The 27,719-nt window shown below is 31.5% G+C and overlaps 1 protein-coding gene across 2 annotated transcripts; it reads left to right on the top strand.

Annotated features, from left to right (window-relative positions):
• Window positions 1-3,334: 3,334 nt before the first annotated feature.
• Window positions 3,335-20,523, top strand: LOC134717824 (uncharacterized). 2 transcript variants are annotated; one of them, XM_063580329.1, is made up of 11 exons: window positions 3,335-3,538; window positions 7,532-7,703; window positions 7,956-8,101; window positions 8,869-8,986; window positions 9,532-9,590; window positions 10,817-10,933; window positions 12,049-12,135; window positions 13,564-13,633; window positions 15,064-15,150; window positions 17,233-17,299; window positions 17,330-20,523. In XM_063580329.1, exons 1-10 carry the CDS (start codon window positions 3,380-3,382, stop codon window positions 17,292-17,294), a joined length of 1,077 nt encoding a protein of 358 aa, XP_063436399.1. In that variant the 5' UTR covers window positions 3,335-3,379; the 3' UTR covers window positions 17,295-17,299; window positions 17,330-20,523. The 2 variants fall into 2 exon arrangements, with proteins under 2 accessions (XP_063436399.1, XP_063436391.1); XM_063580321.1 differs by having other exon boundaries at window positions 17,233-20,523.
• Window positions 20,524-27,719: the final 7,196 nt, after the last annotated feature.

The raw sequence follows: 27,719 nt of genomic DNA, 5'->3' as shown, positions 1-27,719 counted from the left end.
TTGACTTTATCGTTCTAGAAAACGGTGTTTTATGTACTTTTTTTTTTATTTCTGTATATTTTCGATATTCGAATATCCACAACATTCATGCATTTATTTGAATAAGGATATTTTTTTTCGTTTTACACTTATTATTACAATACGATCAAACAGCATTTTTTGTCATTTGAAGACCGATTCCCATCTAATTTAGATGGAGGACGATATTCTGGTCCTTTTTCAAAACGTTTTTAACCCCTCGGCCTTGGACGGTATTAAGAATATCCGTAATAATATGGCCATAGGAATCAAAAATGAATCTAGAATTCGATGATTCATAGTTTCAGGTAAGAGGTATACCCGGTATTGTGTTTTACATCGACGTCCGTTGTTACCGCCGTATATTTGAAAATTAAACTTCTGCTGTCTTTTTTGTATGTATATACGAATTATTTGGTGGTCATGTGGTGTCAATTGTGTAGTTGTATTTGCTAGCCTGAGTGTTGGTAAACAATACTTTTGAATTTCAAAGGATTTCGAAAGTGGTATACAGAATATGTTCCTGTGTACTTTTAAAAAAAAATGCTTGTCTTGTTTGTCACAAATGTAATATTTTCATGGCCGATTGTGAGATGACTAGAAATCCTACCCAGCGCGTCTGCAATGTCACAGCCTTTCAGTCTTGCATATGTTTGTTCAATGTCTTACATGTAAACCGCCGTTCAAATGGATTATGACATGAAAAAAAATCTATGCAAAACGGCAATATTCGCTAAATATATTTAACTTACCTGGTCGTTTGGTTGAGAACGGATAATAAAAATATCAAAATTTAACAGGAAGGTATTGAACTGTCTTGCGATGAAATGATAAAATTTGTACTGATGCAAATGAAGATCTGCCGGGTGAGCGACTAAAAAATGCATAGTACTATCTGTATATGAAAATAAAACGACAGTAGTTAATCTCGTAAATTGATAACAAACAAACAACTTTAGAAAACCCTATTTACTCCAAAAGGAGAAAGATTTGTTGGATCGACAGAGTCAGCGTTTCCTGTAATGATTGCATTACTCCTCATACAAATCCATACAAGTGCACAATCGGGAATAGGGCTCAAGCGGTAACATATTATAGATCAGCCAACTATATATTATACAAATTTTCTAATGCAGGAACCTGTTGTTCAGTCGTTGTCGTTTTGTTGGTGTGGTTCATAAGTGTTTCTCTTTTCTCGTTTTTTTTTTATATTTTTAAATATATTAGACCGTTGGTTCTCCTGTTTCAATTGTTTTGCAATGGTAATTTTTATGCCGTTTAAAGCTTTATGTTGGTGCTAGCCAAGGCTTCATGATGAAGGCCGGACTTAAACCTACAATTGTATAACTTTTTATACATTGTAAATTCGGTCTCATTAGAACTCATACCTCATCTTATTAAGTAGTATATGGTATCTAAATATCTAGGACCGCAAAAACACGTCGCTGATGAGTTTCAAGTTATACAAGGCGTATTGATGTCAATCAATTTGTGATGATAGCCGTAAAACTTCAGAAAGGTGTAGATTTCAGTTGTTCTTCCTTTTACATCCGTTAGAGCTTTCTGTGTATAGAGCACAGATCCAAAATGTATTTACAAACGTGCAATTCGTTTCTCTATCAAAATCCATTGACACTCCGCATGTCAGTCATCACACTATCAAAGACCAATGGAATGAATACTAAATATCTGTTGTTCCTGTTTATCAGTTTTGTTCGTTAAAAATTTCCACTTTTCATTGTTGTCTTCAAACAAGTATAATAAAAAAAAAACCTCAAAAGTACATACAAATCATCGATAAAATGCAATAAGTGAAATAAAAAGTCAATTGACATTTAACATTTGCATTTGTCTTGTCGTTAAAATGCAATAATTGAAATAAAAAAGTCAATTGACATTTAATATTTGCACTTTCCTTGATGTAAGATGTATTCGCGTTTTGTTCATCAAGTGTCAAACAATACGTGCACCAGCTTGGTGTTAATGTAGCAAAATAAGGAGATGTGAATAAAAACTTAATAAGAAACTGAGGTTCCTTTAGGACCTTAAATGGATTTGAATGTTATTTTTACATCTCAATTGCTCGAATATCATTTGATGTTTGTCATTACTATAAATATTAAATATCCTTGACCTTTAATTTTTTGGCTTTGAGCGTTCCTAGTGACGGTAAATCTAAGCTTAAGAAGCTGCAAATGTATCAAGTGGTTTTTTTTTAATATAAAAAGCACTTGGTCGATACCGCTGCTTGTGGGCCCTTATTCCTCGGGAGTATACTCAGTTCAGTTGTCAGTTCTTTGGTACCAACATGATTTATAACATACCTTTCTTAACTTACCCGTTTATGAAGTCAACCATTATATTTTTTTAAACTAAGGTTTTAACTCCTTAATTGGTGTGACTATTATTGCTATATCCATGTTGGTCATATAGTTTTTCGCTTTTTTGTTTATATTCTTATACCTTCTTGACTTTCTAATATTTAGCTTTAAACTTTCTTGGTGAAGATAAGTGTAGATACCCTCACACTTTTTTTCAATGAAAATTTCATCAAACCGGACGCAACAAATATATTAATTGTTATTTTAATTTCTATTTTTTATCGATTATATGTTCCGGCTCATTTTTTTTGGGGGGGGGGAGCGGTTTTTTTCTTTATCCAATGGATTGGTATAATCAGAGACATATAATACAATATATTATTATTATATATATATTGTATTATATGTCTCTGGTATAATATATTGTTCATATATATATAGTGTTACCTGAATATGATGTGAAAACATATGTTTTCATAATTTATGTCAAATGATAGATAAATTCATAAAAATAAATGAAAAATTATTAAAAATGCTATATTTTAAATATGTTCATCATTTGATTATATTCCAAAAGGAGTAGTTTTGTTTAAATCTTAAGCATGTGAAGGCTCTTAAGACATTAATGATTCTTTATATTAATTCTATATTTAAGCCACTTGTGATTCCATTTATTGCACATGGTTAAACAGCTAGATGACAAAAAAAATGATTCTTTATGCTGATTTTCCAGTAACCTTTAAAAAAATTGTGCAGTGTGCGAAAAAAAATCCCCCCTTTTTTAGTCCCTTAGTATAATGTATTATATGTCTCTGGTATAATAGCTTTTCTTTCATATAAATATCAATATGTTTATATTCTCCATTGTTCTCTGTTTTTAAGATAATGATTGCCTTCTACCGACATAATGGTTTGATTATCGACTCGTGCATAAATAATTATGGCGGGAATTTTCGGAATAGTATGCTTTATTAAAAAGTCCAGAGAGTTTGTTCTATTTATAGTTTGTCATGTGACGAAAACTTTAAAAATGGGAGACTATGGAAGTAGATATCACTAATTTACGAATGGACCAAGCAGCAGCAAATGGTAGTGGATCGGCGAGTGGGAGTAGAGACTCCATTGACTCATCTGATACTTATTCTAAATATGGAATAACAAATATACCCAAGACAACGGTGGTTACCCCAATAGGACAGGTGAACTTATCATCACATGCTTGGCGGAACTGCCACTTTCACTTCATTCAAATCATGTTGTTTATTTTATATCACTACCTTGATTGTAATTTTTTTTTGAAATCAGTTCACCATGAAATCATAGGTTTATCTTAGGCATGCCTTTATCTGACATGTCAATATACTATCTCTTTATTGATAAACATCAACATGATCTGGAAACAGTCAATATATATGCACAGGGGCTTGTTTAGTGGGTCAAACAAGGTTTTACTGTTAATGGTGATCGCTATCCTATATAAAAAACACAGGCGCTTGTTTAGTGAGTCAGAAGAGGTTTTACTGTCAATGTAAATAATGATACATCTACAAAATAAACACATAATGAGAACTTTTGTCTGAAGCATATATAAATGTAGGTTAACCAGGCCGTAGCGCATGCTCTGCTCAGCGAAAAAAAAATTGAGCCTTTTTTCAGAGGGTTGGTGGCTGAAACAGAGAAGCTAGCTTATTTCAGCATTACTATTTATAATAAAAAACGAAAAAAATGATAACAAAAATGCGTTATTTTTATTAGCGAATCTGGGTCCGTCCGCCCTGATTTCGGTTCGCCCTAGTTACTGTTCGCCCTATTTCCGTTTCGCCCTGAGACCGTTCGCCCTGATACCTGTTCGCCCTGGGTATGTTCGCCCTGATTTTTATTTTTTATTACAGTGTTGTGTTGTGTGTATTTAATTGAATATGTTGAAGTCAGTCTACAATTTCGTCGAATATTTACGATGTATTGTGTTTTATCGGTCGTCCCTCTGTCTATATCACTCTGTTCAGCTCTTAATATTTTTCCGTATCATGTCTTTGTGACGTCAAATACGTTGACCCAGCCTTAATAACTTTGACCCGGACATATCAGCGACGTCATAATGTTTGAACCGACGTTAATAACTTTGACCCGAACTTATCAAGTCAACTTTCGTGTGTTGGCAAAACAAAGAAAACACTTCCGAAACATGCAAATAAAGCCCGATAAATCGATTATCAGATTATCTGCATATTGATATTGTAAAATATCAGCTGCTTGACATTATATGAAGGCTTTTTGATCTCGTTCGCTACGCTCACTCGACAAAAAGCTTCATATTATGTCTCGCAGCTGATATTTTACGATATCAACATGCAGATAACCTGATAATCGGTACGTATACAGCTAGCTGCTACTAGGTTATAAGTTCTTGACAATTTCGCCGAATATGTACGATGTATTGTGTTGTCTACAGCTAGCTGCTACTAGGTTATAAGTTCTTGTAAATTTCAGGACTACAAGATATTTTGACTTCAAGGTATTGAGAACTAAGTTAGTATCTGTATGTAAATACGTTACTAGGAAATTAGTTTTTGTGAATTACTTGTTGCTGCTTCTGGGAAATAAGTGTCTTGAAATTTCAGCACTACATTGTACTTTTAAATGTAAAACAACTGAAGACTAAACTATTTGTATGTTGAAGTCTGTTTAAATTCACCCAATATTTATTTATGATGCAATAACGTGTTGCTGTTTTGTATAACAACTGAATAATAAGTTATTATGTTGTCCTTCTGCTACAAGGATAAGGTTCTGTGGATTCAAAGACTACAAAGTATTTGACATGAAAAAAAACTAAAGACTAAGTTATTTATATGTTTAACTTTAGCCACGAATTTTATTTAATTAATATTCTGTATTCAGCTTTTAATAGATAAACATAAATTTTAATATAAATATGCATTTCTTTCATTAATGTAACATATATACATATCTGTATCGTTAATGAGAATAGGGCGAACGAACTCAGGGCGAACGGAACACCAGGGCGAACAAACTCAGTGCGAACGAACCTAGGGGGAACATGTAATCAGGGCGAACAATCCCGATACCTTTATTAGCTAGCCAATAAGTAAATATTAAAATTAATCTCTGTTGGTCACGTTCTTATGTATAAACATGTATTTATATTTATGTCCAGTTGCAAGTTATAAGCTTCTAGAAGACGAGAACATGTTATAAGCATTCTAATGTCACAAACAAGTGATCACAACTTGTCTGTAAACATTCCGCGGGAAGACATGTCAACCTACCTGAACACATTATTCTACCAATTTTTAAGTCATTGGTTTGACCTACTGGGGTTCGAACCCAAAAACCTACCGCACTATATTCAACGGAACACGATAGCATACAACCAGACAATGCTGATCATAATCAGAAAAAGAAACACGAAAAAAATATTTTTAAACAATACCAAAAATATATTTCATACTTTTATTATAAATAAATAAAAATCATGAATTGTCTTATACATCAAAGACTTACATAGAAAAGGTGCTTCATGGTTTTGTTTAAATTAATTATGAAAAATTATTATTTTTGGTCAACATGGTCAATGAATTATTTTATCGATTAGCATTTGTTGTTCAGTGAGTTGATATTGTAAACATTGGTATACCTACATGTATAGCGTTATCGATTCAAACATAAACCAAGGAAAATAAGCCAGCATACTAATAGGGGGTGTTAATACTTATGAGTTACCTTTTTCATCTTTTTTCTTCTTTTAAGAACCCGTCTTCTACCAGTTTTGTAACGACATTAAGATTTGTTTCAATTTTTTTATTTTGATTTGTATTCGGAACACTTATGTTTTTACCATCACCGCTATGGTAAAAGCTGTAATTGCTGCTGCAGATTGGACACACTGTATGTAGTGTGCCAGTAGATAATTTGAAACTCGAAACTCGCATATTGGTAATGTAAATAATTTAAAAAAATGACATTTCAAAAGTTTGGTCGTCATTTCAAAAGTAAGGCATTTCCTCATTTGCCTCCATTATGCTACGGCCCTGGTTAAACAACTGTCTAAATAGGTGCAATTTGGGTACCCTCATGTTATACTAGTTAGTCCAAATAATTATGACGTCTTGAAAGGCTATTATATTTTTTTTCTTTGACGCCTTACAATATTTGGAATAAGTAAGTACAAGTTCATGTAAATTCGTAAACATGTTAACAGAGTTAAATTCACAGGCACTTGTTTCTATCATTGGGAAGACCCACTATCAATGTTTATTTATAGAAATATACGTTAAAGTGTGTCTTCCCATGGATAGAAACAAGTGCCTGTGGTTTAATTGTCTAATCACAACTAAAGATTTGATCAGTTTCAGCTGGATTTGGACCTCATAAAAACATAATTGAGGATTGTAATCAGCATTTTTATCATTGTTTTCAGTGTTTATTTTGATAATGATGCTACATTCAGTACCATAGTTTGCCTTTTTATGCCCCACCTAGGATAGTAGATGGGCATTATGTTTTCTGGTCTGTCCTTCCGTCTGTCCGTCCGTTTGTTCGTCCGTCTGTTCGTTCGTCCGTCTGTCCCGCTTCAGGTTAAAGTTTTTGGTCAAGGTAGTTTTTGATATAACGGAAGTCCAATCATCTTGAAACCGAGTACACATGTTCCTTATGATATGATCTTTCTAATTTTTAAAGCAAAATTAGTCTTTTGACCCCAATTTCACGGTCCACTGAACATAGAAAATGAAAGTGTGAGTTTCAGGATAAAGTTTTTGGTCAAGGTAGTTTTTGATGATGTTGAAGTCCAATCAACTTGAAACTTGGTACACATGTTCCCTATGGTATGATCTTCCTAAATTTAATGGCAAATTAGATTTTTTACCCAATTCCACGGTTCATTGAACATGGAAAATTATAGTGCGAGTGGGGCATCTGTGTACTTATGAAACATTCTTGTTTTTATAATACTATTTATCATGTTTATGTAGAACTAAATTCTAGCTTTATCATGTTAAAAATTACTTTGAACTCCCTTTGATTTGATTATTTTTTTTCTTCAGAAAAAGTAATCAGGGTTAATCGAAAGAAACTAAATGTTCAGAAAATTCTACAAAAAGCAGATATAACATTGTCAACTAACTGTTTTAGGAATAAATCAACTTTATAGTTGTCACTTTTTTTTTTAGACAAAAACATTTGCAGGACTAAGTGCAAAAGAATGGGTGTTCCTACTTTTCACCACAGTGAACATACTAGCAGCTATTGGATTAACTGTATATAGGCTGGTTAAACTAGTGGACGATGGTCAATCTGGCACTCCAGACTTCACATTTATTATTTTACTTCTTCTAAACTCAGGTAAATACATTTGTGTATATGATCAATACATTTTAGGCACTGGCAACATTTATGCTTTATACAAATACTGTAAAAATATTTTTTTGTCCATGATAATAGTTGAATCAACTAACAGCAATGCTTTATAACCCCTCTTTATACATACAATGCAATGTTTTATTTTGCTTCCCACTGATAAATTAAATCAATGTTACCCTTCAGTGCTTACAAGGACTTTGATTGTTTATTTCATGCTTTGATAATTTATTTTAGCATTTTGTTTGTTTTATGCCTACCATGGTGTATTACGGGAGAGAGTGTACGAGATGTATGCCCTGATGGCAGCTGTTTTGGTGGTAATGGTTTACTGTATTGTGGAATACATTTTGAATAACGACAGTAGGACCACATTAAAACTCGTAAGTAAAAATAATAAAGGTAGGATAATAATATTGTCAGTATTTTGGAACTAATAATTTAACTATAGATTTATGCCTATTAAAAAATATAGATCTGATTGATATGCAAATGTCCCACTATGTTTTAAATTGATGTAAAATGTCAAGAAATGTAAGCAATTGCTTATGAACTTTATACTTTTTTTTCTTGGCGGAACAATACTTTGGGGGGACATAGATATACTGGCTATCTACTTACAGTAGTGGAGGGGGGTTGGTGATTCAATGTAAAGCAAGGTCAAACCAAAGACATGCAAATTTGTATTTGCTGCTTCTCTGCTAAGCATGCACCAATGAGAAGTAAGAGCAAAGAGTTTTGGCTGGAAGCTGGAATAGCCTGTCCAGATAGGATGACATGTCTGCCTGCAAACTGTTTTACCTTGTAAATACACACATTAAAAAGTGTGAAACTGCCAGACGAGTTGAGATAATTATTTATTGATTTGTTGCCATTGTGGTAAATAGGTCTACAATATAAATTGTAATTCCTAGTAGATCTTACTACAGTATAGATTTTTTTGTGCTGATGTGGTGTAAAACAGTCACCAATCAATTACTTCTTGTAGAAGACTGATATCTATTATAATGTAAAAACAAATTAAGTAATTAAATAGTTTAAAAAACAAAACAGTTTGATCATTAAAAAAAAATTGTAGTTATTGAAAAAGAGTTGTTATTCTTTCGTTACCAGACATACAAATAAAGTAATGTTTCTGTTTGTGTTTTAGATTCGTCTAATACTGATCTGTGTTCTAGCGCCACCAAACATTTTATTAGCTTGGTCAGTGGCTAAACATTTTGGGTATCTTCAATTTAGGATCGTTGGGGCATCAGAATACTTACAATGTAAGTTTATGTTGTAGTTGAATTAATGTATTATGCAATAAAAGTGTTCAATAAAATGATTGGCAATGTTTATTTTTTTTGCTGGTACACTAAAATGAATATAGTGTTACTTCATAGGTTGTTTAGGTAGACATGGTAGAAATGAGGAGATATGGTATGATTACCAATTAGACAACTTTCCATCAACACTTAATATAAAAAAAAATCATAATGCATGTTTGATGTGTAATTGACATTTTCTTGAACATGTTGAAAGAAACCATGACAAGGTTGTAAACTTTAATCAAGTCAGTAGAAACAAAATAGCTTTCATGACCTTTATTGGTTAAACATTGAATTATTTAAAAAAAAAAAAAAAAAAAATTAAGAGTATATTTTGCTATATATACATTACAAAAATGTCATCCTTTAGTTAATCCAAATAATTATGACATCATGAAAAGCTATTTCAATTTTTTTCTATGACACCACAGAAAAAATTTAGAATAGCCTTTCAACATGTTCAAGACGGCATAATTATTTGGACTATCTTTTTGTCTTTCCAGATCTATATAACCAGGCATCATTATTTTCATGTTTACTAAAGTTTGATGTACAGGTCACAGTAAGTATAAACTAATTTTTGTAGTTGACATTCTTTTTAAAGATCAAGGACATCCATTTCCTTGTTTATTGTTCACCGATTTAATGACATTTCCTGTCCTTTTTAAATGTTTGCTCACCTTGACAAAAGAGCCATTATAAGATGTTGTGTGTTCTCCTGTTTAGTCATTCAGCTTTCTTAATCTATAAATCAGAATAATGTTGGTAGTACTGTTTATGTTCATTAGGAAACCCAATCTGTAAACTATAGCTAGTAATGTGACCTGTAAGAATCAAAAGTTACAAAATTCATCTCTTGAATCTCTCTTTTAAAGTTTTTGTTTGAACTTTCCATTTTCACAATAGGTTTTCTTTGATTTGGAATGGTTTGTTTAGGTGTAATACCACCATTAATTTTTCCCTATTAGTCTTTGTTAAATTGGCACTTTTAAAAAAATTGTACAGTATTTACCTTTATTTCAACCAAAGAAATACTTTGCATGTATAAAGTTTAATCCTTTCCAGTGATACAGTGAAAATTTCACACTACATTTCATTGCATATAAGAAAGTAACCATCACCGGAAGTAAACAACCCAATTTTTACACTGTTATTTACTGGTTACCTGCTTTGGTAACTATGTAACCGTAACAGTCCAACAAATTTTATAAGACCATCAAATAAAAAAAGAATGATTCTTTCAGACATCCAACATCCAACTGTCAAATTCAAGGGAATATTTTTTTAGGCCTACTTTCATATGCAACCAGATGGGATGTACCATGATTTGGTGGTATTACACCTTTAGGCTAAAATATTGCTTAATATATTGTTGGAATTTTTAATTACATGCTATGACCACTTTCAACCACCATTATGGTGCCTCTTAAAACTTTAAAATTATATTATAAACCAAACAATCTTGATTTATCAACTAAAGTATATATTTTACAATTGGATCTAGCATGTCTAGTGAAGTCTTTAACAAACCAGCACAATTGCTATATGGTTGCCATAAACGGAAACTAGAAGACCAACACTAATTGAAAAAAAATAAAAAATTATTTTGAATAATTAATGCTAATTGCTATGAAAAACCACCACCATGGCAATGTAAAGGCACTGCAAACAAAGAATGTACATCTGAGCAATGAGCAATTTTACAGTGAAAACAAAGTATTATTGAATGATAAGTATAGTTTTAGTTCTAAATTTAATTATAAATTATTATTATTTAATTTGTTTTAGGCCAGCATTGTAGTACTTATTTTAAGAAATGGGACCAAAGTTAAATTGTTGGAAGAGATAATCTTAGGAGTTGGTATTCCATATGCTTTGGGATGGAATATTCTGGGATGGTTTGTTGTAAGTATTGTGTAGGAAAACACATTGATTCTCAAACTAAATTAATAAGTAGAAAAGAAACTGCTCAGTGATAATATTTAACTATATTTTAATATATTTTTTAGTCCTGTCAGTTTGGTAAGGCCAGGATTTTTTAATTTGTTGGTTTACGGATCCGCCGACCCGATTTTGCCGATTCCTAGAATAAAAATAAAATTGACTTTTCATGCCTTTTTATTCCCGCCGACCCAAACAAATACATTATCCCTGAAAAATAATTAAATTCTTCTTTTTTTATGAAATGAAATGCATGAATCACTAACAAAAGTGATAACATTTCTGTTGTGAAAAAATAAAACTTCCAGTTTACGTTTCTAAAAATAGACATCAATTATAACTGACCTTGAAATGTCGTTTACGCAAATAATTTTGCGGAACGAAATCTGTGTTTAAAACCCATTACACAATAAGTTCGTTTCCCTTATTTGTCATCAGTCTGTAAGATGCATAATCTCATAGAAATAGACTTGTCCAAATGTGGACAGGTGGAAAGCACCTTGGAAGTAAAAGTTCTGAATATCAACAAGTCATTTAGAATTTTCTTGTTTCATGGATAATAAAAGAAAAATATCGTCCATTTGGATTAAAAACGGGAATGCATGACACTACAGTATAAACAAAAAAAATAAACAAGCAATATCTGACTGATATAATTCTTAGAAAATAGACATATTAATAAAGACAAACAACAATAAGCAACACATGGGTCATACAAAAAAATTCAAATTGAGAAAAGTGTGTCATCCCAAAGTTAGAAGTCATATTGGAGTAAATTCTAGTACATATACTTTTGTGACATGTTTTAAGAGTTGGTTGTTGCTAAAAAAATTTCTGAATAAATCATTACTACTCTAGAATCTTGTGACCACCACTAATTTCACCAAACAACTAGTTATTTCTTCTGACTTTCAAAAGCATGCCAAACTTAAAAGGATTATTTTTGCTGCATTCACATTCCTAAAAAAAAATGTTGGGGGGAAAAAAGGGGTTATATTTGTTGATTATTATATTATTGGTTTCATGATAGTCATGGCTATACTCAAATATGATAATGACAATAATTAAATTCTTTACAGTTGAGAAAAGAGTTATCAAAGGGTGCCATTGTATTTGCAATATTTGGGTTGGCCAAGCCAACATATTATATTTATAAGATTGTTGAGGTAAGTATTGTAGTACTGACATTTCATGTAATAATTATGAAAAGAGAATACTTCTCTCAAATTTTCCTTTAGTGTTTTCCCAATCAACTTTTTAGCTCACTTGGCATGAAAGTCCAAGTGAGCTTTTCTCATCACTTCATTTCAGTCATCATTTGGCAATCTAGTTTTAAAAATGTGTCTGATGACCCGGCCCGTCAACCAAGATGGCTGCCATGGCTAAATATAGAATAAAGGGGTAAAATGCAGTTTTGGGCTTATATCTCTGTATCTAAAGCATTTAGAGTAAATCTGACAAGGTTAAAATGTTCATCATGTTTAGATCTATCTGCCCTGAAATTTTCAGATGAATCAAAATTGTCAATTGACCCCTTAAGGAGTTATTGAACTTATAATTGTTCCTAAATTTTGTAAATCTTCTCCTCTGAAATTACTAAGACAAATATAACTGAACTTGACCACAATCATCATAAGGGTATTTAGTTTCAAAATTTGTCCAATGACCCCACCTGCTAACCAACATGGCTGACATGGCTAAAAATAGAACATAAGGAGGTTAACATGCAGTTTACTCCTTGGAGCCTCTAGTTTTTTAAACCAAAGTTTTTCTAATTGAAATGAATAATTCATTAAAAATAAATATCAGTTAACAGTTCAAATAAATAAGATGATTTGGTATGCATGCCAATGAGACGTTTCTCTATCTCAGTTGCAATGTATAAAAAGGTAACAATTATCATGCATGATTATAGGTCAAAGTCATGTTATTTTTTCTTGGGTAACAGTTAGATAATGGAAAACAGACTACATTACATCCAGATAATTGAATTTCAAAACTGTTTTATATGCCAATTTTTTGGCTGAATTAATATTAAAAAAAGGAGAAAAAGGCTAAATCAGAGGTTCAAAACTGAAAATTCCAGATATTTGGTAGAGTTATTGCCCTTCCACAAGTTTATGACTATGAACATACCAGTTGTTGTTAAGGAAATGTGAATAGCTTTTTCTTTAGATTATTAAGTTTAAACAAATTTATTAATAGTGGATTGTGAAACAAGTTATTGCAACTTATATTAATCCCTTTCCACTTTGCTGCCTTGTAGCATCATTAGCCTGCTCGTTTACCAAATCTACAATAGTGTCTTTAAGTGCAAGATATATGGCACTCTATTTACAAGGGTCAGCCATTTATCTTCGCCTTCAGATGGACTATCATGGTTTCTCAAGACTATACTTGCAAATGGTATACAGTAGAGGGAGAGCAGATATTGTAGTCTCTGAAATATTCTCCCCAGAACGGGATCAAAGTCAGAAACCTTTGTGTTAGTAGTCCGTTCCGCTAACCACTACATTACAGCTCTCTGTTTTTTTCTTTTGTAGTTTTAAAATAGTATGTTTTCATTAAACCTGAATTATTTGATTTTTTTACAGGAATATATGGACATACATGAAACTATCAAAGAATTAGGAGACACAATAGTATATTCAACAATAGCAGCAGGTAATTTGAATCGTGCAAATTCATAAATTAATGTGATTTTCTTTGCAAATCAAATAGTTACTGGCCTCTGAATCTGAAAACATTTCTTTATCTTTCACAGAAATTTGTAAATTTAAAATCTAACAGCTTTCAATGGCTGGAATGAATTCTTACAAAAAATTGCTGCATTTTATGTGTTAAGGAGCATAATGAATATAAAAATAAGGAGATTCGGTATGATTGCTATTGATACAGCTATCCACCACAGTTCAAATGAAGTAGTTGTTAGCAATATGAAGCATTAATATAGATTTTTTACTATTAAACTAGAAGACCTCATTTTGATGTGTCGCTTCTCTTCTTTCCATAATAAATTAATCATCATGCCTCTGTGTCCTAAGGTACAGTGCATAGTCACATTTGTCATCCATTCTTAAGATTATTCAGATGAGCTATTTTGGGAGAAAAACAAGAAAAAAGACATTTGGACATTGTTTCCATCACTGGACAAAATTTAAAGTCAGACCAGACTTCCGGTTTGCGTTTTTGGTTTACAGTGAACCTAAATTCATACGCTACGAATACAGTGCATTTGCTATCTGCTACCATTTTCTAGTTAACTATCCACGGTAGTTACAGCGTGACACGTGAAAGAGTTAACTATCCAGGGCAGTTACAGCGTGACACATGAAAGAGTTAACTTTCCACGACAGTTACAGCGTGACACGTGAAGGTCAAATTATTGTGCCGTGAAAACGATAAATGAAGTCTAGCGGGACATGGGAAATTACAAAAATTAAAAAAAATAACTTACGTACATAGTGTATTAATTGGGATCTGGGATCGAAACTCCCAATGAGTCAGAGACTTCTTTTATAGGAATGAATGAACATATAATATTCAGATAAGCGCTAAAATTATTCCTGTGCTTGTAAATTTGATAAAAAAAATGATGGCGAGAAGGAGGAGCCGGGCAAGAAAAACAATTGTCCTGTCCCAAAGTGCCTATTACTTGATACCTTTTCTGAAGTTATCCAGTCATACAATCTTTTACAAATGATCATCGATTTATAAACTGAGAATTGATAGTAAAAAGCAAATACCCTTTATTTATAGTAATGCATGTTCATAATATACTAAATGTATGTCCATATTGAAATTAATAGAAAAAAAAAAAGAAAAAAAAAATTAAATTAAGGAAGAGGGGGACAAGAACAATTGTCCTATTCCCAAGCCCCTATGACTTTTGATACTTTTCCTTAAATTTTCCAGTCACAAAATCTGTTACAAAGCTCTTTCTACAACAGTTTACATACTTTCAACCACGCTCTCAAAGCCCGCGATTTCGCGGGTGTGTTCTAGATATATAGATACTTAAAAAAGTATAGAAGATTAATTTGAAATACTGAAAGAATCAGCAAGAATAATTTTCAATTTGTTATTTGTTGTAGCACTTCTAGCAATATTTGTGTGGATTGTATTGATGGTTGAGCTGTACAAGGTGTATAAAAACTTTGGTAAAGGCCTGAAAGAAAGAGGTAATGTTAGTTAGTCACAAATATTATAGCAGTTTTGGCAAATTGGAAGGATCTTTATATTTAACATGTTTTTAGTCATCATTATAAAAAAGGTCAATACAAAAAAAAGAAGATGTGATATGATTGCAATTGCCAATGAGACAACTCTCCACAAGAGATAAAAATGACACAGAAATTAACAACTATAGGTCACCATATGGCCTTCAACCAGGGCTTCCAAAATTTTTCTGAGCCAGCCGGACATTTTATATCTGATCCGAATTTTAATCCCCAAGACTAAGTCACAAAAGGCAATTATGGTAATCAGATGGCCATCCCAATGATTGACATTAGATTAAAAAGGATATTAAACTTTACTTTGATATGAATTTGATGTTCTGACATAAAATGTTAAAATTGGCATTGCATCATTCAAAGAGTGCACATCAGCATGCTCATATCTGCATTAGACTCTTTAATTGTGCAAAATGACGTTGTCTAGAACTTTATTTTCGTTTTTAAAGTCACTTTTTTCAAAACCGGATGTTGACTTGACAATGGTAAAACATGGACCATAAACAGATACGTAAAATCCGTGTACGTTTACAAAGCACAACTGAGGGAAGAAGCTCTTTCCACGTTATTTCTTCAACAAAATACTTGAAATGAACGTTAGGTACAGGTATCAATGATAGTTTTAGAATTTTGAAGAAATGTAGGATGCATAATTGAATTTCCCACCTCTGCACATGCGCACATGTGTTCTTGTTCATACAACGTAGTTCTGACGATTTTTTCATGTAAAACCTTTTTAAATGTTTCATCAAATCAAGTTTATAAATGTATTTATTATAAATTTGGACTAAATCAATTAGATACAAACCGCTGAAATGTACGAAAGTAATTGTGAATGGACCGATTAATTTATACGATGTCGGGTACTGAAATTAGTTTACCTGTCACCTGAACAGGTAGTTTTCAGCTGTCCAACAACTAATTAGCCTTGATTATAATTAGAAAGTATTGAAGTAAGGGTTGTTTTGATAGTAATTAATCAACATTTCACTTTTATGACCGGAAATGTATGGCTGTTAAAGGCAAAATGTTGGGTCAAAAAGATCGTGAATTATATTAAAATGACCGAAAAAGCCTTGAAAACTAAAAAGTATATGACGGTTTCATGCTTTTCCCAGCCGGTCTTTTACCGGACATTATACAAATGACTGGAATATATGACTGTTTTGGAAGCCCTGCCTTCAACATAAGCAAAGCCCATACCGCATAGTCAGCTATAAAAGGCCCAGAAATGACAATGTAAAACATTTCAAACATGAAAACTAACAGCCTAATTTAGGTATAAAAAATTAACGAAAAACAAAGATGTAACATATAAACACATGACAACCACTGAATTACAAGCTCCTGACTTGGGACAAGCACATACATGCTTTGCCTACATCATCCATTTGGATCTACTTTAAAAGTAAGTCTGATGGATACAATTGTAAAAATGACATTGTTATTTTGTCTGACAAATTGAGAAAAGGGGAAGTTGGAAGGAGGGTTTATTTTTAAAAAATTACATTCCTATTTGTAGGTTCAGAATTTAGGAAATAATTCACACAAGCCACATATTTGTTGTCATTTTCACATGGCCTGGGCTGTTATATATTATCCTGAGCATTAATTTGATAAATTTCACAAATATTATGGCTCAGACCATGTGAAAATGACAACAATCTAATTGTTGTGCATGAATTATTTTGATTCTTACAAAAACAAGACATGATTATTATAACATTTTGCTTTATTTTGATACGATTTTCTTTGAACTGCTATGATCCCATGTATGTGTATCACTCATGACTGATCACATCCAAAATTGTCATAGGGTTTTATGTAGGTTATGATACATGTAAATTTATGTGAGTGAAAAGGGGGGAGGTAAACTTTAAGTGTGCTAAATACAGATGTATCTAGAAAACACTGAAAAAGATTATTTATCAAAGTGGTATTATGTAATTTACCAAAGAAAGCTTAAGAATTGCTGCAATTTTATTTTGTCCCCGTACTTTAACTTGTCAAAATATTTTCTCATTTCAGCATATGATGTTTTAGCAACAGAGCGTACAAGTTTGATCACAGGAAGAAGGATAAGAAGATAGACTATCACAGGAAGAAGGATAAGAAGATAGACTATAATGGAACAGCCTTTCTTCTCTTATTATGTATATAGCTATAAATGAAAGAAAGAAAATTCTGAACAAATCTTTGTATTGCATTCAGCCTGTGTTCTATTTTGTATGTGCCATCAAGTTAGATCATATAACACTAACAAATATGTTAACCATGCAGGATAATCCTTTCAACTTTACCTCATAGCAAAAATTCTCATGTCCAAATACATGTAGTTGCATTGCTCTCTGTTTTAGCAGTTTCAGCTACATGATACTCAAAGTGTCAAAGTTTGTATAATGGTATTTTGATATATAATGCTAAATAGTATAGTATACGATACTCAAAATGTAAAAGTTTGTAAAAATTATACTTTAATATATTATGCTAAGTATAGGGAGTTGTAACCATAATGCAATTTAAAACAAAATCTAATCTACAAATATGCAGATTCAATGCATGAAAATGTCAGTGAAACAAAAAATCTGTTTTTTGTGACTTTTGATTTTTTTTTATAAATGCTAAAAATATAGTGGTCCAAAGATATATTATATTAAAAGACTTAATTGGAAATCACCAAACTAATATTTACATAAGTATCTGGCCTTGCGGTCATAAAACTTTCGAGCACGATTTTTGTACTCAGACTCAAGAATCAACCAATCAAAATGCTGGATTTTGTGATTTGAGCATGATTTTTATGCTCGGAGCACTGAGCAAAGTTTTATGACTTTAACCTCTGAAGTATCTCTCAAACACATAATGCATTTCATATCTTAGTTAAGAATATATTCAAGGAAATGGGAGACAATCCAATTTAAATAATGACCCATTGGCTATTACAAATATTTCATGTATATATTCTGTGTATGTTGAAGGCCTTGTGGTAATAATGTGCATATAATGGCTTAATTTTAAACTTTGGTGGATAGTTGTCTCATTCACAAGCATACCACATCACTTATATTTATATTAGTATTTTGAATAAGCTCTGTTTCACATCTGAAATCTTCTTAAGAAAACATTCATACTGAAATAACAAAACAAGTTACAAAATTTGATGTTTTTTTTTGTGAGTGAACATGTTAACTATTGCATTTAAATTGAAATGACTGTAATAAGAATGATGTATTGTTAATTTTATCGGATAGATTTTTTACAAATAATATGTTTTATTATAAACATGATAAAACTTTCTATCTATGTTGGCAATCAGGGTGATTTGTAAGGTTTGAGAGGCTTTCTCTAAAATTTATACACACTATAGAAATATACATCACAATTGTTTTGATAGCTCTTCATGTGTATTTATACATTATATTATATTTGCTTTATACATGCGTTAAAGATTCTAGCCATTTACATAGTTTAAAATAGTTTGAATTATTGTTGTTTGTCTAATACCACTAACAGTAACCTGTTTTCATAGGCTATGAATTAACAATATGAAGGGTATATAAAATCCCCATTTAAAAGGCAATGAAAAACATATACTGTATGTGAGGCAAATAAAAAGCATAGACTTTATATATGCATAATGCTTACAATAATTGTGCAATTTGTGTTTTAAACAAACTACTATGATATTTTTAATGAAATATCTTTCAGGACTAATGTTTAGTCATTTGAAGAAAATTGTTCAATATTTTTTAACACAGATATTAAACTTTTATTTATTATTATTTGTTTTTAATTTGTATTTATTTATTGATTGATTGATTTATTTATAGATGTATTAGAAATCATTCTGTGATAGTTTCCATTTTGTCAACTATTTTATAGAAAATTCTCTGATAGGTTTAATATTATATCTTTTTTTAAAACAAAATCTACAGCAAATACCAGAAATGTGTTTCTACTGCATATACCCTCATTTGTTCATTTTACAGGGATGACAATATTGTTATTTTATCCATATTTTTTTTTTAAATGGTTTCAACTGAACTTAGATTTCAGTTAAAAGGATTCTAAAATTATTCTCTTATAGTATAGCTAAAATATTTTGTTGTCATGTTAAACTTGCGTTGCTATCATTTGGACATTTCGATCATTAAGCACGTTATTAACATATGGACTATTGTGATTTAAGCATCCAGAACTAATTCTAGTTTTAAGTAATTAACAATTGGAAAGAAAACATGACATTTTAAAGAAATTAATTTTCTTCTACTATCCTTAGGCGCAGAGTCAATTTGGAATGGGGGGAGGTCCAGGGAGACTGGTAGTGATTGGGGGATTATTTCACTCGGCCCTTGCTCTGGGCCTGACAAGTTCTACAATTTGCAGGTTTGGAAAATGTGGTTAGTGGTATCTGGTGGGGTCTACAGATGGGTAACGCTGGGACCTCCTCCACCTCATCTTATAGAGGGGAGGCCTTCATCTGCCAACAGGTGGGGCACTTATAACTGGAGCATTGGTAATACAATTGTTTTTCCCCGGTCACTCCCCATGGTAGATGGTGGTGTAACCGTGTTTAACTACCAGGGGTTTTATGACACTATGTCAACATAGGTCAGCTGATAGCCATTGTGTTAGGTAATCGGTAGTCACCCTGGCGCCTCGACAAAATATTATAGAATACTCTGTAGCCAAAGTAATGCCACAAAGTAAAAAATGTATATTCTAGTCATGAAAATGTAAATACAAGTTGGTGTAATAAAATGTATGTTTAATTCAATGGATTGTTTTTGTAATAGTTGTAAAAGTTGTAAATGAAAAACAGAGGATGGAACCTCTACACAAATGAGTATAGTATACAGAAAGTCTGTATCATGTTAATTTTGGTATTTGTGAATTACTGTAAAACAACAGATAAAGAGAGACAACTCTAGATTAATTTTAATCACTTTGTGATTAAAGGAAGGACTTCAACATAGTTTAAAAAATACGTCAACAACCCTTGATCGTTGTTCTTCATCTCATTGTTTTAAGTTCAGTATTGATATAGGGTCTTCTTCTATGAGTATTGCAATTAATTTTTTTGTCATGCTTTATAGCTAGCAAGTATTTATTTTTATTGAAGATTCTGCTATTACATACATAATTTTGAATATTTGTGTATTTTGAAAACATGTACATACCATATTGTTGCATAATATATAGGAAAGAAATGATATTTTTTAATAGCAAATAATTTGATTTTGGATGTAATGCATCTTCTGATTGGCTGACATTATTTTGTAATGAGCCCATAGACATAATTTAGTCATTTGACCGTGACATCATCAACGTTTTTTCATGATTTTCTACAAAGAAATGACTGTAATATTTTTTCTGTCTATTTGAAATAACATAAAAAATGTGGTGCACACTGTTAAATAACGCGCTACGCGTGTTATTCAGTGTGCACCAAATTTTTTATGTTATTTCTCCATAGACAGAAAAAATATTACAGTTATTCCTTAAATAGTTTGTATTGTCAATGTTATAATAAATAGCTCTTCTGTATATGTTCCGGACCATATTAGTATCTGGACCATATGCGTATGGTCATAACCATTTGGATATATACCTATATGGTCCGACCATATGGTCGGACCGTACGCTTAATGGTCGGGGTAATCAACACCTATACTTTTAAACTCTTCATTAGGTGTGACGCTTCTGGTTGTTACGTCACTAAAATGTCATTTTATTGTATATGAAAAAAACTTTAAAAAAACCAAAACAGTTTCACACAGTTAATATTGCTTACTATTTGTAAGTACAATTATAAGATGTCAAAATCAGATGAACATAGTGTAAAAGGAATTTTATTGTTTAAAGTAGGTGACATCACCGACAAGGATCATGATATTTTTCAAAGATCATGATATTTATTAAAAAGTAAAATATTAAAAGTGTATGTACTTAGTTTCCTTATTTTTTTCTATTCTTTATTCTATACTTCTATTTTAATCTTAATTATAAGACCGGTAAAATAGCATTTAAGAGCCATGAAATAGCTACTGCCTTTATTTAATTTGATCTGTGATATTCATTTTAATATATTGGAGATCTATACGATCATAGAGTTTCTTAACACCGTAGACACATCGGAATTGTCCGAGTCGATATCACTGCTCGCAGCCAAAACAATCCGCGCAGAAAAGCTACATGTATGGAACCTTGTGAATGCCATTTCAAGTATACAAAAGCATACACGAATACAATTAGCGATGAAAACTAAGATCATTAATATTTTAATAATGTTTATGTAGCTTTTGAAATGTAAAATTAATACGTATTATTTCTATTGTATATTTAAAAAAAAATACCTATATGGTCCAAATACTCATATGGTCCGGCCCGTTAATAACCAAACGAGTATAATACTCATATGGTCTGACCTTACGCGTACGGTCGGACCATACGCTTATGGTCGGACCATATGAGTATACGCATATGGTCATGACCATACGCGTATGGTCCAAATACTTGTATGGTCTGGAACATATATATGGCTAAAGTATTGCAATTGTTGTAGATATTTTCTTTCTTATTTTTATGCCCCCACCTTTGCAGAGGGGGGCATTTCAGTTTTACCCTTGACACTTAAACCGTACTAGAGTTGTTCTCCTTTAAAAATAGAAAAATTGGAATCTTATATGTGTTCTAAAAATATCAATGATGTAATTGTCAAAAGTAATTTTTAAATTTGGAGTTATCTTCCTTTGTCTATAACTGTAGTTGAATCAACTACAACCAATGCTTTATATAATGCAATGTTCACTAATAAAATAAAACAGTCTTTACCCATCAGTGCTTACAAGCACTTTGATTAATGTTTTTTAGTTTTATCCCTTTATAACTTGATATGATATGCAAGTGGGGGCATCATCTATGTCCCATGGACACAATCCCCATTTTTGTTCCTTTCTGCTAATTGCTATCTCTCTAGCTTTCTAAAAAAAAAAATGAAGGTATTCTAAGCCTAAACTATGACAATCAAGTATGATATTTGAAAAAAACATAAAAGAATGTAGGCAAAATTTATTTATTTTTTAATTAAAAAGAAAGACCAATGGTCAATTCTGTCTTATTTAATATATTTATGTATTTTAAATAATTGTTATAAAAATAGTCTATTTCTTCTCAATTTTTTTAAAATATTTGAATACCTATGCAATTTATGTCTTTGTTGAAACAAAAAAAAAATCAAAGTCTCAGGACAGTCATGAAGGTATATTTTTGTCTGGAATTTTGGTTTCATTTTAGAAAATAAAAACAAGAAGTCACATAATTGACTATTTACTCATTATAAAGCAGGAATTATTTCCCCCAAATGAATAAAGTTATAATATAAGGCAGGCATTACCTGTGAAAGGGGGCAAAGTCTGTATGATTTTTTTTTTGAGATCCAATTGATCTATGAGTATGTGACATTATTTGTTTTCCAAGGAATACAATGCTGTTAATTAGTCTGACTTCATAGCCGCCACAAATATTCAAATTATTTTTGCTTGAATAATATTTACAATATCCTTCTTGCTATCACTTTGCAACCAAAATATTTCTGTATTGAAACTTCTACTCAGTTGTCTTTCAGAATTGGCAGCTGACAGATTATATATTATTTAACACATTTACACAAGCATGATATGATAGTGAAACTCTATCAATGTATTTCTATTAATAGATAGTTTGAAAATGTTTCTAAAATATTCATTAAATTTTGAATTAAAACATCTAATGTTTAAAAATGACATGAGAATTTGTTTTTGAAGGTATCATAACATTAAAATTCAATTATTTGAATATTTAGGAAAAAAAGACTATGTCATCATTATGGTGACATGTCACAGCAGCCTTTTTAGTCTCTTTTCTGTTTTCTGTACATATCTTATGATAATAATGCTCTTTGGTTATTTTATGATTTTAAAGGTCTTTAAAAAACAAAACATTAGCAAATGAAAAATGTCATGATGCTTAAATTATGTTTTAGATGTACAAAAATTCTTATTATATATTGTATTTTAAAGGCTTTATATTTTTACAATAAAATACATTTAAAAAAGAACTGACACATTCTTATTTTAAGCAAGAAGAAAAGAAGCTCATTTTACAATTCTCCTTTTAAATGGAGGTTTCCTAACAATTTTTGTACAGACAAATCTGGTTTTTTTTAGCGAGGTATGGTAAGTTCAGGTCCTAAATGATGTTCTGCATCAGAACAGACTATAAAATGAATTCAAGTTCCATTAGTATCTTTGGCCTCTCTTTTGTGTCCGTAACATTTTAAGCTCACCGGGCCCGAAGGGCCAAGTGAGCTTTTCTCATCACTTGGCGTCCGTCGTCCGGCGTTAACTTTTACAAAAATCTTCTCCTCTGAAACTACTGGGCCAAATTAAACCAAACTTGGCCTCAATCATCATTGATGTATCTAGTTTAAAGTTTGTGTTTATTTACCCGGCCAACCATCCAAGATGGCCGCCATGGCTTGAAATAGAACAATGGGGTAAAATGCAGTTTTTGGCTTATAACTCAAAAACAAAAGCATTTAGAGCAAATCTGACATGTGTAAAATTGTAAATCAGGTCAAGATCTATCTGCCCTGAAATTTTCAGATGAATCAGACAACCCATTGTTGGGTTGCTGCCCCTAAATTGGTAATTTTAAGGAAATTTTACTGTTTTTGGTTATTATCTTGAATATTATAGATGGAGATAAACTGTAAACAGCAATAATGTTCAGCAAAGTAAGATTTACAAATAAGTCAACATGACCAAAATGGTCAGTTGACCTCTTTAGGAGTTATTGCCCTTTATAGTCAATTTTTAACCATTTTTCGTAAATATCCATGATCTTTTACAAAAATCTTCTTCTCTGAAACTACCAGGCCAAATTAATCCAAACTTGGCCACAATCATCATTGATGTATCTAGGTTAAAGTTTGTGTTTTTTGACCCGGCCAACCATCCAAGATGGCCGCCATGGCTAAAAATAGAAAATAGGGGTAAAATGCAGTTTTTGGCTTATAACTCAAAAACAAAAGCATTTAGAGCAAATCTGTCGAGGGTAAAATTGTTTATCAGGTCAAGATCTATCTGCCCTGAAATTTTCAGATGAATCAGACAACCCATTGTTGGTTTGCTGCCCCTAAATTGGTAATTTTAAGGAAGTTTTACTGTTTTTGGTTATTATCTTGAATATTTTTATAGATGGAGATAAACTGTAAACAGCAATAATGTTCAGCAAAGTAAGATTTACAAATAAGACCTGTTTAGGAGTTATTGCCCTTTATAGTCAATTTTTAACCATTTTTCGTAAATATCCATGATCATTACAAAAATCTTCTCCTCTGAAACTACCAGGCCAAATTAATCCAAACGTGGGCACAATCATCATTGGTGTATCTAAGTTAAAGTTTGTGTTTTTTTTACCCGGCCAACCATCCAAGATGGCCGCCATGGCTAAAAATAGAACATAGGGGTAAAATGCAGTTTTTGGCTTATAACTCAAAAACAAAAGCATTTAGAGCAAATCTGATAAGGGTAAAATTGTTTATCAGGTCAAGATCTATCTGCCCTGAAATTTTCAGATGAATCAGAGAACCCATTGTTGGGTTGCTGCCCCTAAATTGGTAATTTTAAGGAAGTTTTACTGTTTTTGGTTATTATCTTGAATATTATTATAGATGAAGATAAACTGTAAACAGCAATAATGTTCAGCAAAGTAAGATTTACAAATAAGTCAACATGACCAAAATGGTCAGTTGACCTCTTTAGGAGTTTTTGCCCTTTATAGTTAATTTTTAAACATTTTTCATAAATATCCATGATCTTTTACAAAAATCTTCTTCTCTGAAACTACCGGGCCAAATTAATCTAAACTTGCCCACAATCATCATTGATGTATCTAGTTTAAAGTTTGTGTTTTTTTACCCGGCCAACCATCCAAGATGGCCGCCATGGCTAAAAATAGAACATGGAGGTTAAAGGCAGTTTGTGGTTATTACTCAAAAACCAAAGCATTTAGAGCAAATCTGACAAGGTGTAAAATTGTTTATCTGGTCAAGATCTATCTGCCCTGAAATTTTAAGATGAATGGGACAACTCGTTGTTAGAGTGCTGCCCCTAAATTGGTAATTTTAAGGAAATTTTGCTGCTTTGGGTTATTATCTTGAATATTATTATAGATAGAGATAAACTGTAAACAGCAATAATGTACAGCAATTTAAGACTCAAAAATGAGTCAAAATGACCAAAATGTTCAATTGACCCCCTAAGAAGTCATTGTCCTTTAAAATCAATTTTTAACAATTTTCATAAAATTTGTAAATTTTTACTATCATTTTCCACTGAAACTACACGGACAAGTTCATTATAGATAGAGATAATTGTAAGCAGCAAGAATTTTCAGTAAAGTAAGATGTACAAACACATCACAATCACCTAAACACAATTTTGTCATGCACTGTCTGCTTCCTTTGTTTAATTCACATATACCAAGGTGTGCGACACAGGCTCTTTAGAGCCTCTAGTTTTGATAAGATGTAAAGGCTTGTATTACAAAGTTGCTGATTTTAGATAAATGATTAATATACATGTATACATACTATTAAATATATGGTTCACTTATAAATCCCATAATTATATTCTTCATTTTGAACCATGCATAGGTCTGGCTACACTTTAAAGGTGGTATCTGAAGTACAGTCAGCTTTGTGGCATCAATCTAAACTCATTTAAAATTTTAATTTTAATCTGGGCAAAAAGACAACTACTATTAACTACTATGCGAATGACAAAAGAAATAAACTCGTCAGTATTTCAATCCTACTCGCCGTGCAAGTGTCTCGTCTGACAAAGACAGTGATACTCAAAATTAAAAAGTTAAAATGGCCAAATAAACAACGAAGTTTGCCTGAAGATAAAAAAAAATGTAAAATGGTTTTGCCAATTACAGCTAAGCTAATCTGGCGTACTAAATTATAACCTTGGTATTTTTGATAATTATTTACACCACTGGGTCGATTCCACTAATTAATCAGAAAATGGTGTGAAAAAATAATTGTTGATCTAGATTTTAACCATAACAACAATCATGCTGGTGAAATGCAAACTCAAAGTTCAACTTAAATATATTCACTTATTATCAGTAAGTATTAAAAAGCAAACTCGATTCGACAAGAAGGACAAACATATGCTATTTGTTTCTGATTTATCAAGTAATTATCAAAACTATCCAGTTTCTGCGAGAGAAATTACATTACAATTTGAACATAATAGAATAGGTGTATTAGTACAAACGCACTTAATGTTGAACTGAAGTCTAGTGAATCCTGTGCCGTGTATGCTTGAACTCCGTAAGATTAATCGATCACCTAACGAAATGGACACGTACAAACGTGATTGATGTTAAGGGGGCTCGCGGGTCTAAATCATTTTTTGTTGTTTAAAATAAGATTTCGCTATTTTTTTTCTATAAATGAACTTTATCTTATACCAAATAGAAAAATGAATTAAAAAAGAAGGGTCACCGATCGTTTACGCTCACAATCTGCTTTGGGAAGAAACATACATTTTTGTAAATGTCCTTTTTTTTCTGTTGAACTAACTGAGTAAAAGAGGTAATATCGAAATAAAAAAAGAACCTTATTACAGAAATCGCTTAAATTTTACAATTATTTAGTTTATGTATAGCTTATTTGAAAACAACAATAAATAAATATAGGTCACCGATGAGTAAAAAAGATATTTCAATTTTAATGCCAAAAAATAGCATTTTTGCACCAAAGGGAGATAATTTCGAGCTTTTTCAATGATATCTACATTTAAAAAGTCAACTGGGGCCAACACGAATTGATTTTTTGGAATGATTTTTGGTCCATATGATAAAGTAACAACTACTTAAGGTAATTTATAATATTTGTAATGAAAATTAAATGTTTATTTTTTTTTCTGAAAATCTTATACCCGCGAGCCACTTGATTAGCGACTTCCCGTTTTGAATTTTCCTTGGAGTTCAGTATATTTTGTGATTTTACTTTTTATAAAAGATGTGTTTTATCATTTTCATTAGTTATGGTATTTTATTGCTGAAGGGAAATTGGTTATTTGACTCCCAATTACTACTGTAAAATGATAGTGATGTTAATGATGTTGGAAAATCAGTTGATTTTGATAATCAGTCTGCTACTTACCCATTTATCGTGTTATCAATTAGGAATGATGCGTATTGATTACCTTTTTACCAAAGTATGATGCACGTCCAATGATAATTCAATCCATTGAACTTACTAACCCATGTGATAAAGACATTGAAATAATTAGTAAATATATGCCGTACAAGAAAACTTGCATGATAGAATTTCTAGATAGTATAAGATATTTTCACTCACAATATGATTAGTTACATAGTGTGTGAGTGACCTTATACAGTATATACGGAATCATTTAATTCCATAAGGGGTGAGAGCAAAGTACTAACCCCAT

The sequence above is a fragment of the Mytilus trossulus genome, chromosome 1 (genome assembly GCF_036588685.1).
Source record: "Mytilus trossulus isolate FHL-02 chromosome 1, PNRI_Mtr1.1.1.hap1, whole genome shotgun sequence".
Lineage (NCBI taxonomy): Eukaryota > Metazoa > Mollusca > Bivalvia > Mytilida > Mytilidae > Mytilus > Mytilus trossulus.
This window is presented reverse-complemented; position numbering and strand designations above follow the sequence as displayed.

Excerpts from the sequence above, each read along its gene's own strand:
- LOC134717824 (XM_063580329.1), top strand. The coding sequence starts at position 3,380 with ATGGAAGTAGATATCACTAATTTACGAATGGACCAAGCAGCAGCAAAT. Across the intron at positions 7,704-7,955 it reads TTTACTTCTTCTAAACTCAG|CATTTTGTTTGTTTTATGCC; the intron begins GTAAATACATTT and ends AATTTATTTTAG. Across the intron at positions 8,102-8,868 it reads GTAGGACCACATTAAAACTC|ATTCGTCTAATACTGATCTG; the intron begins GTAAGTAAAAAT and ends TTTGTGTTTTAG.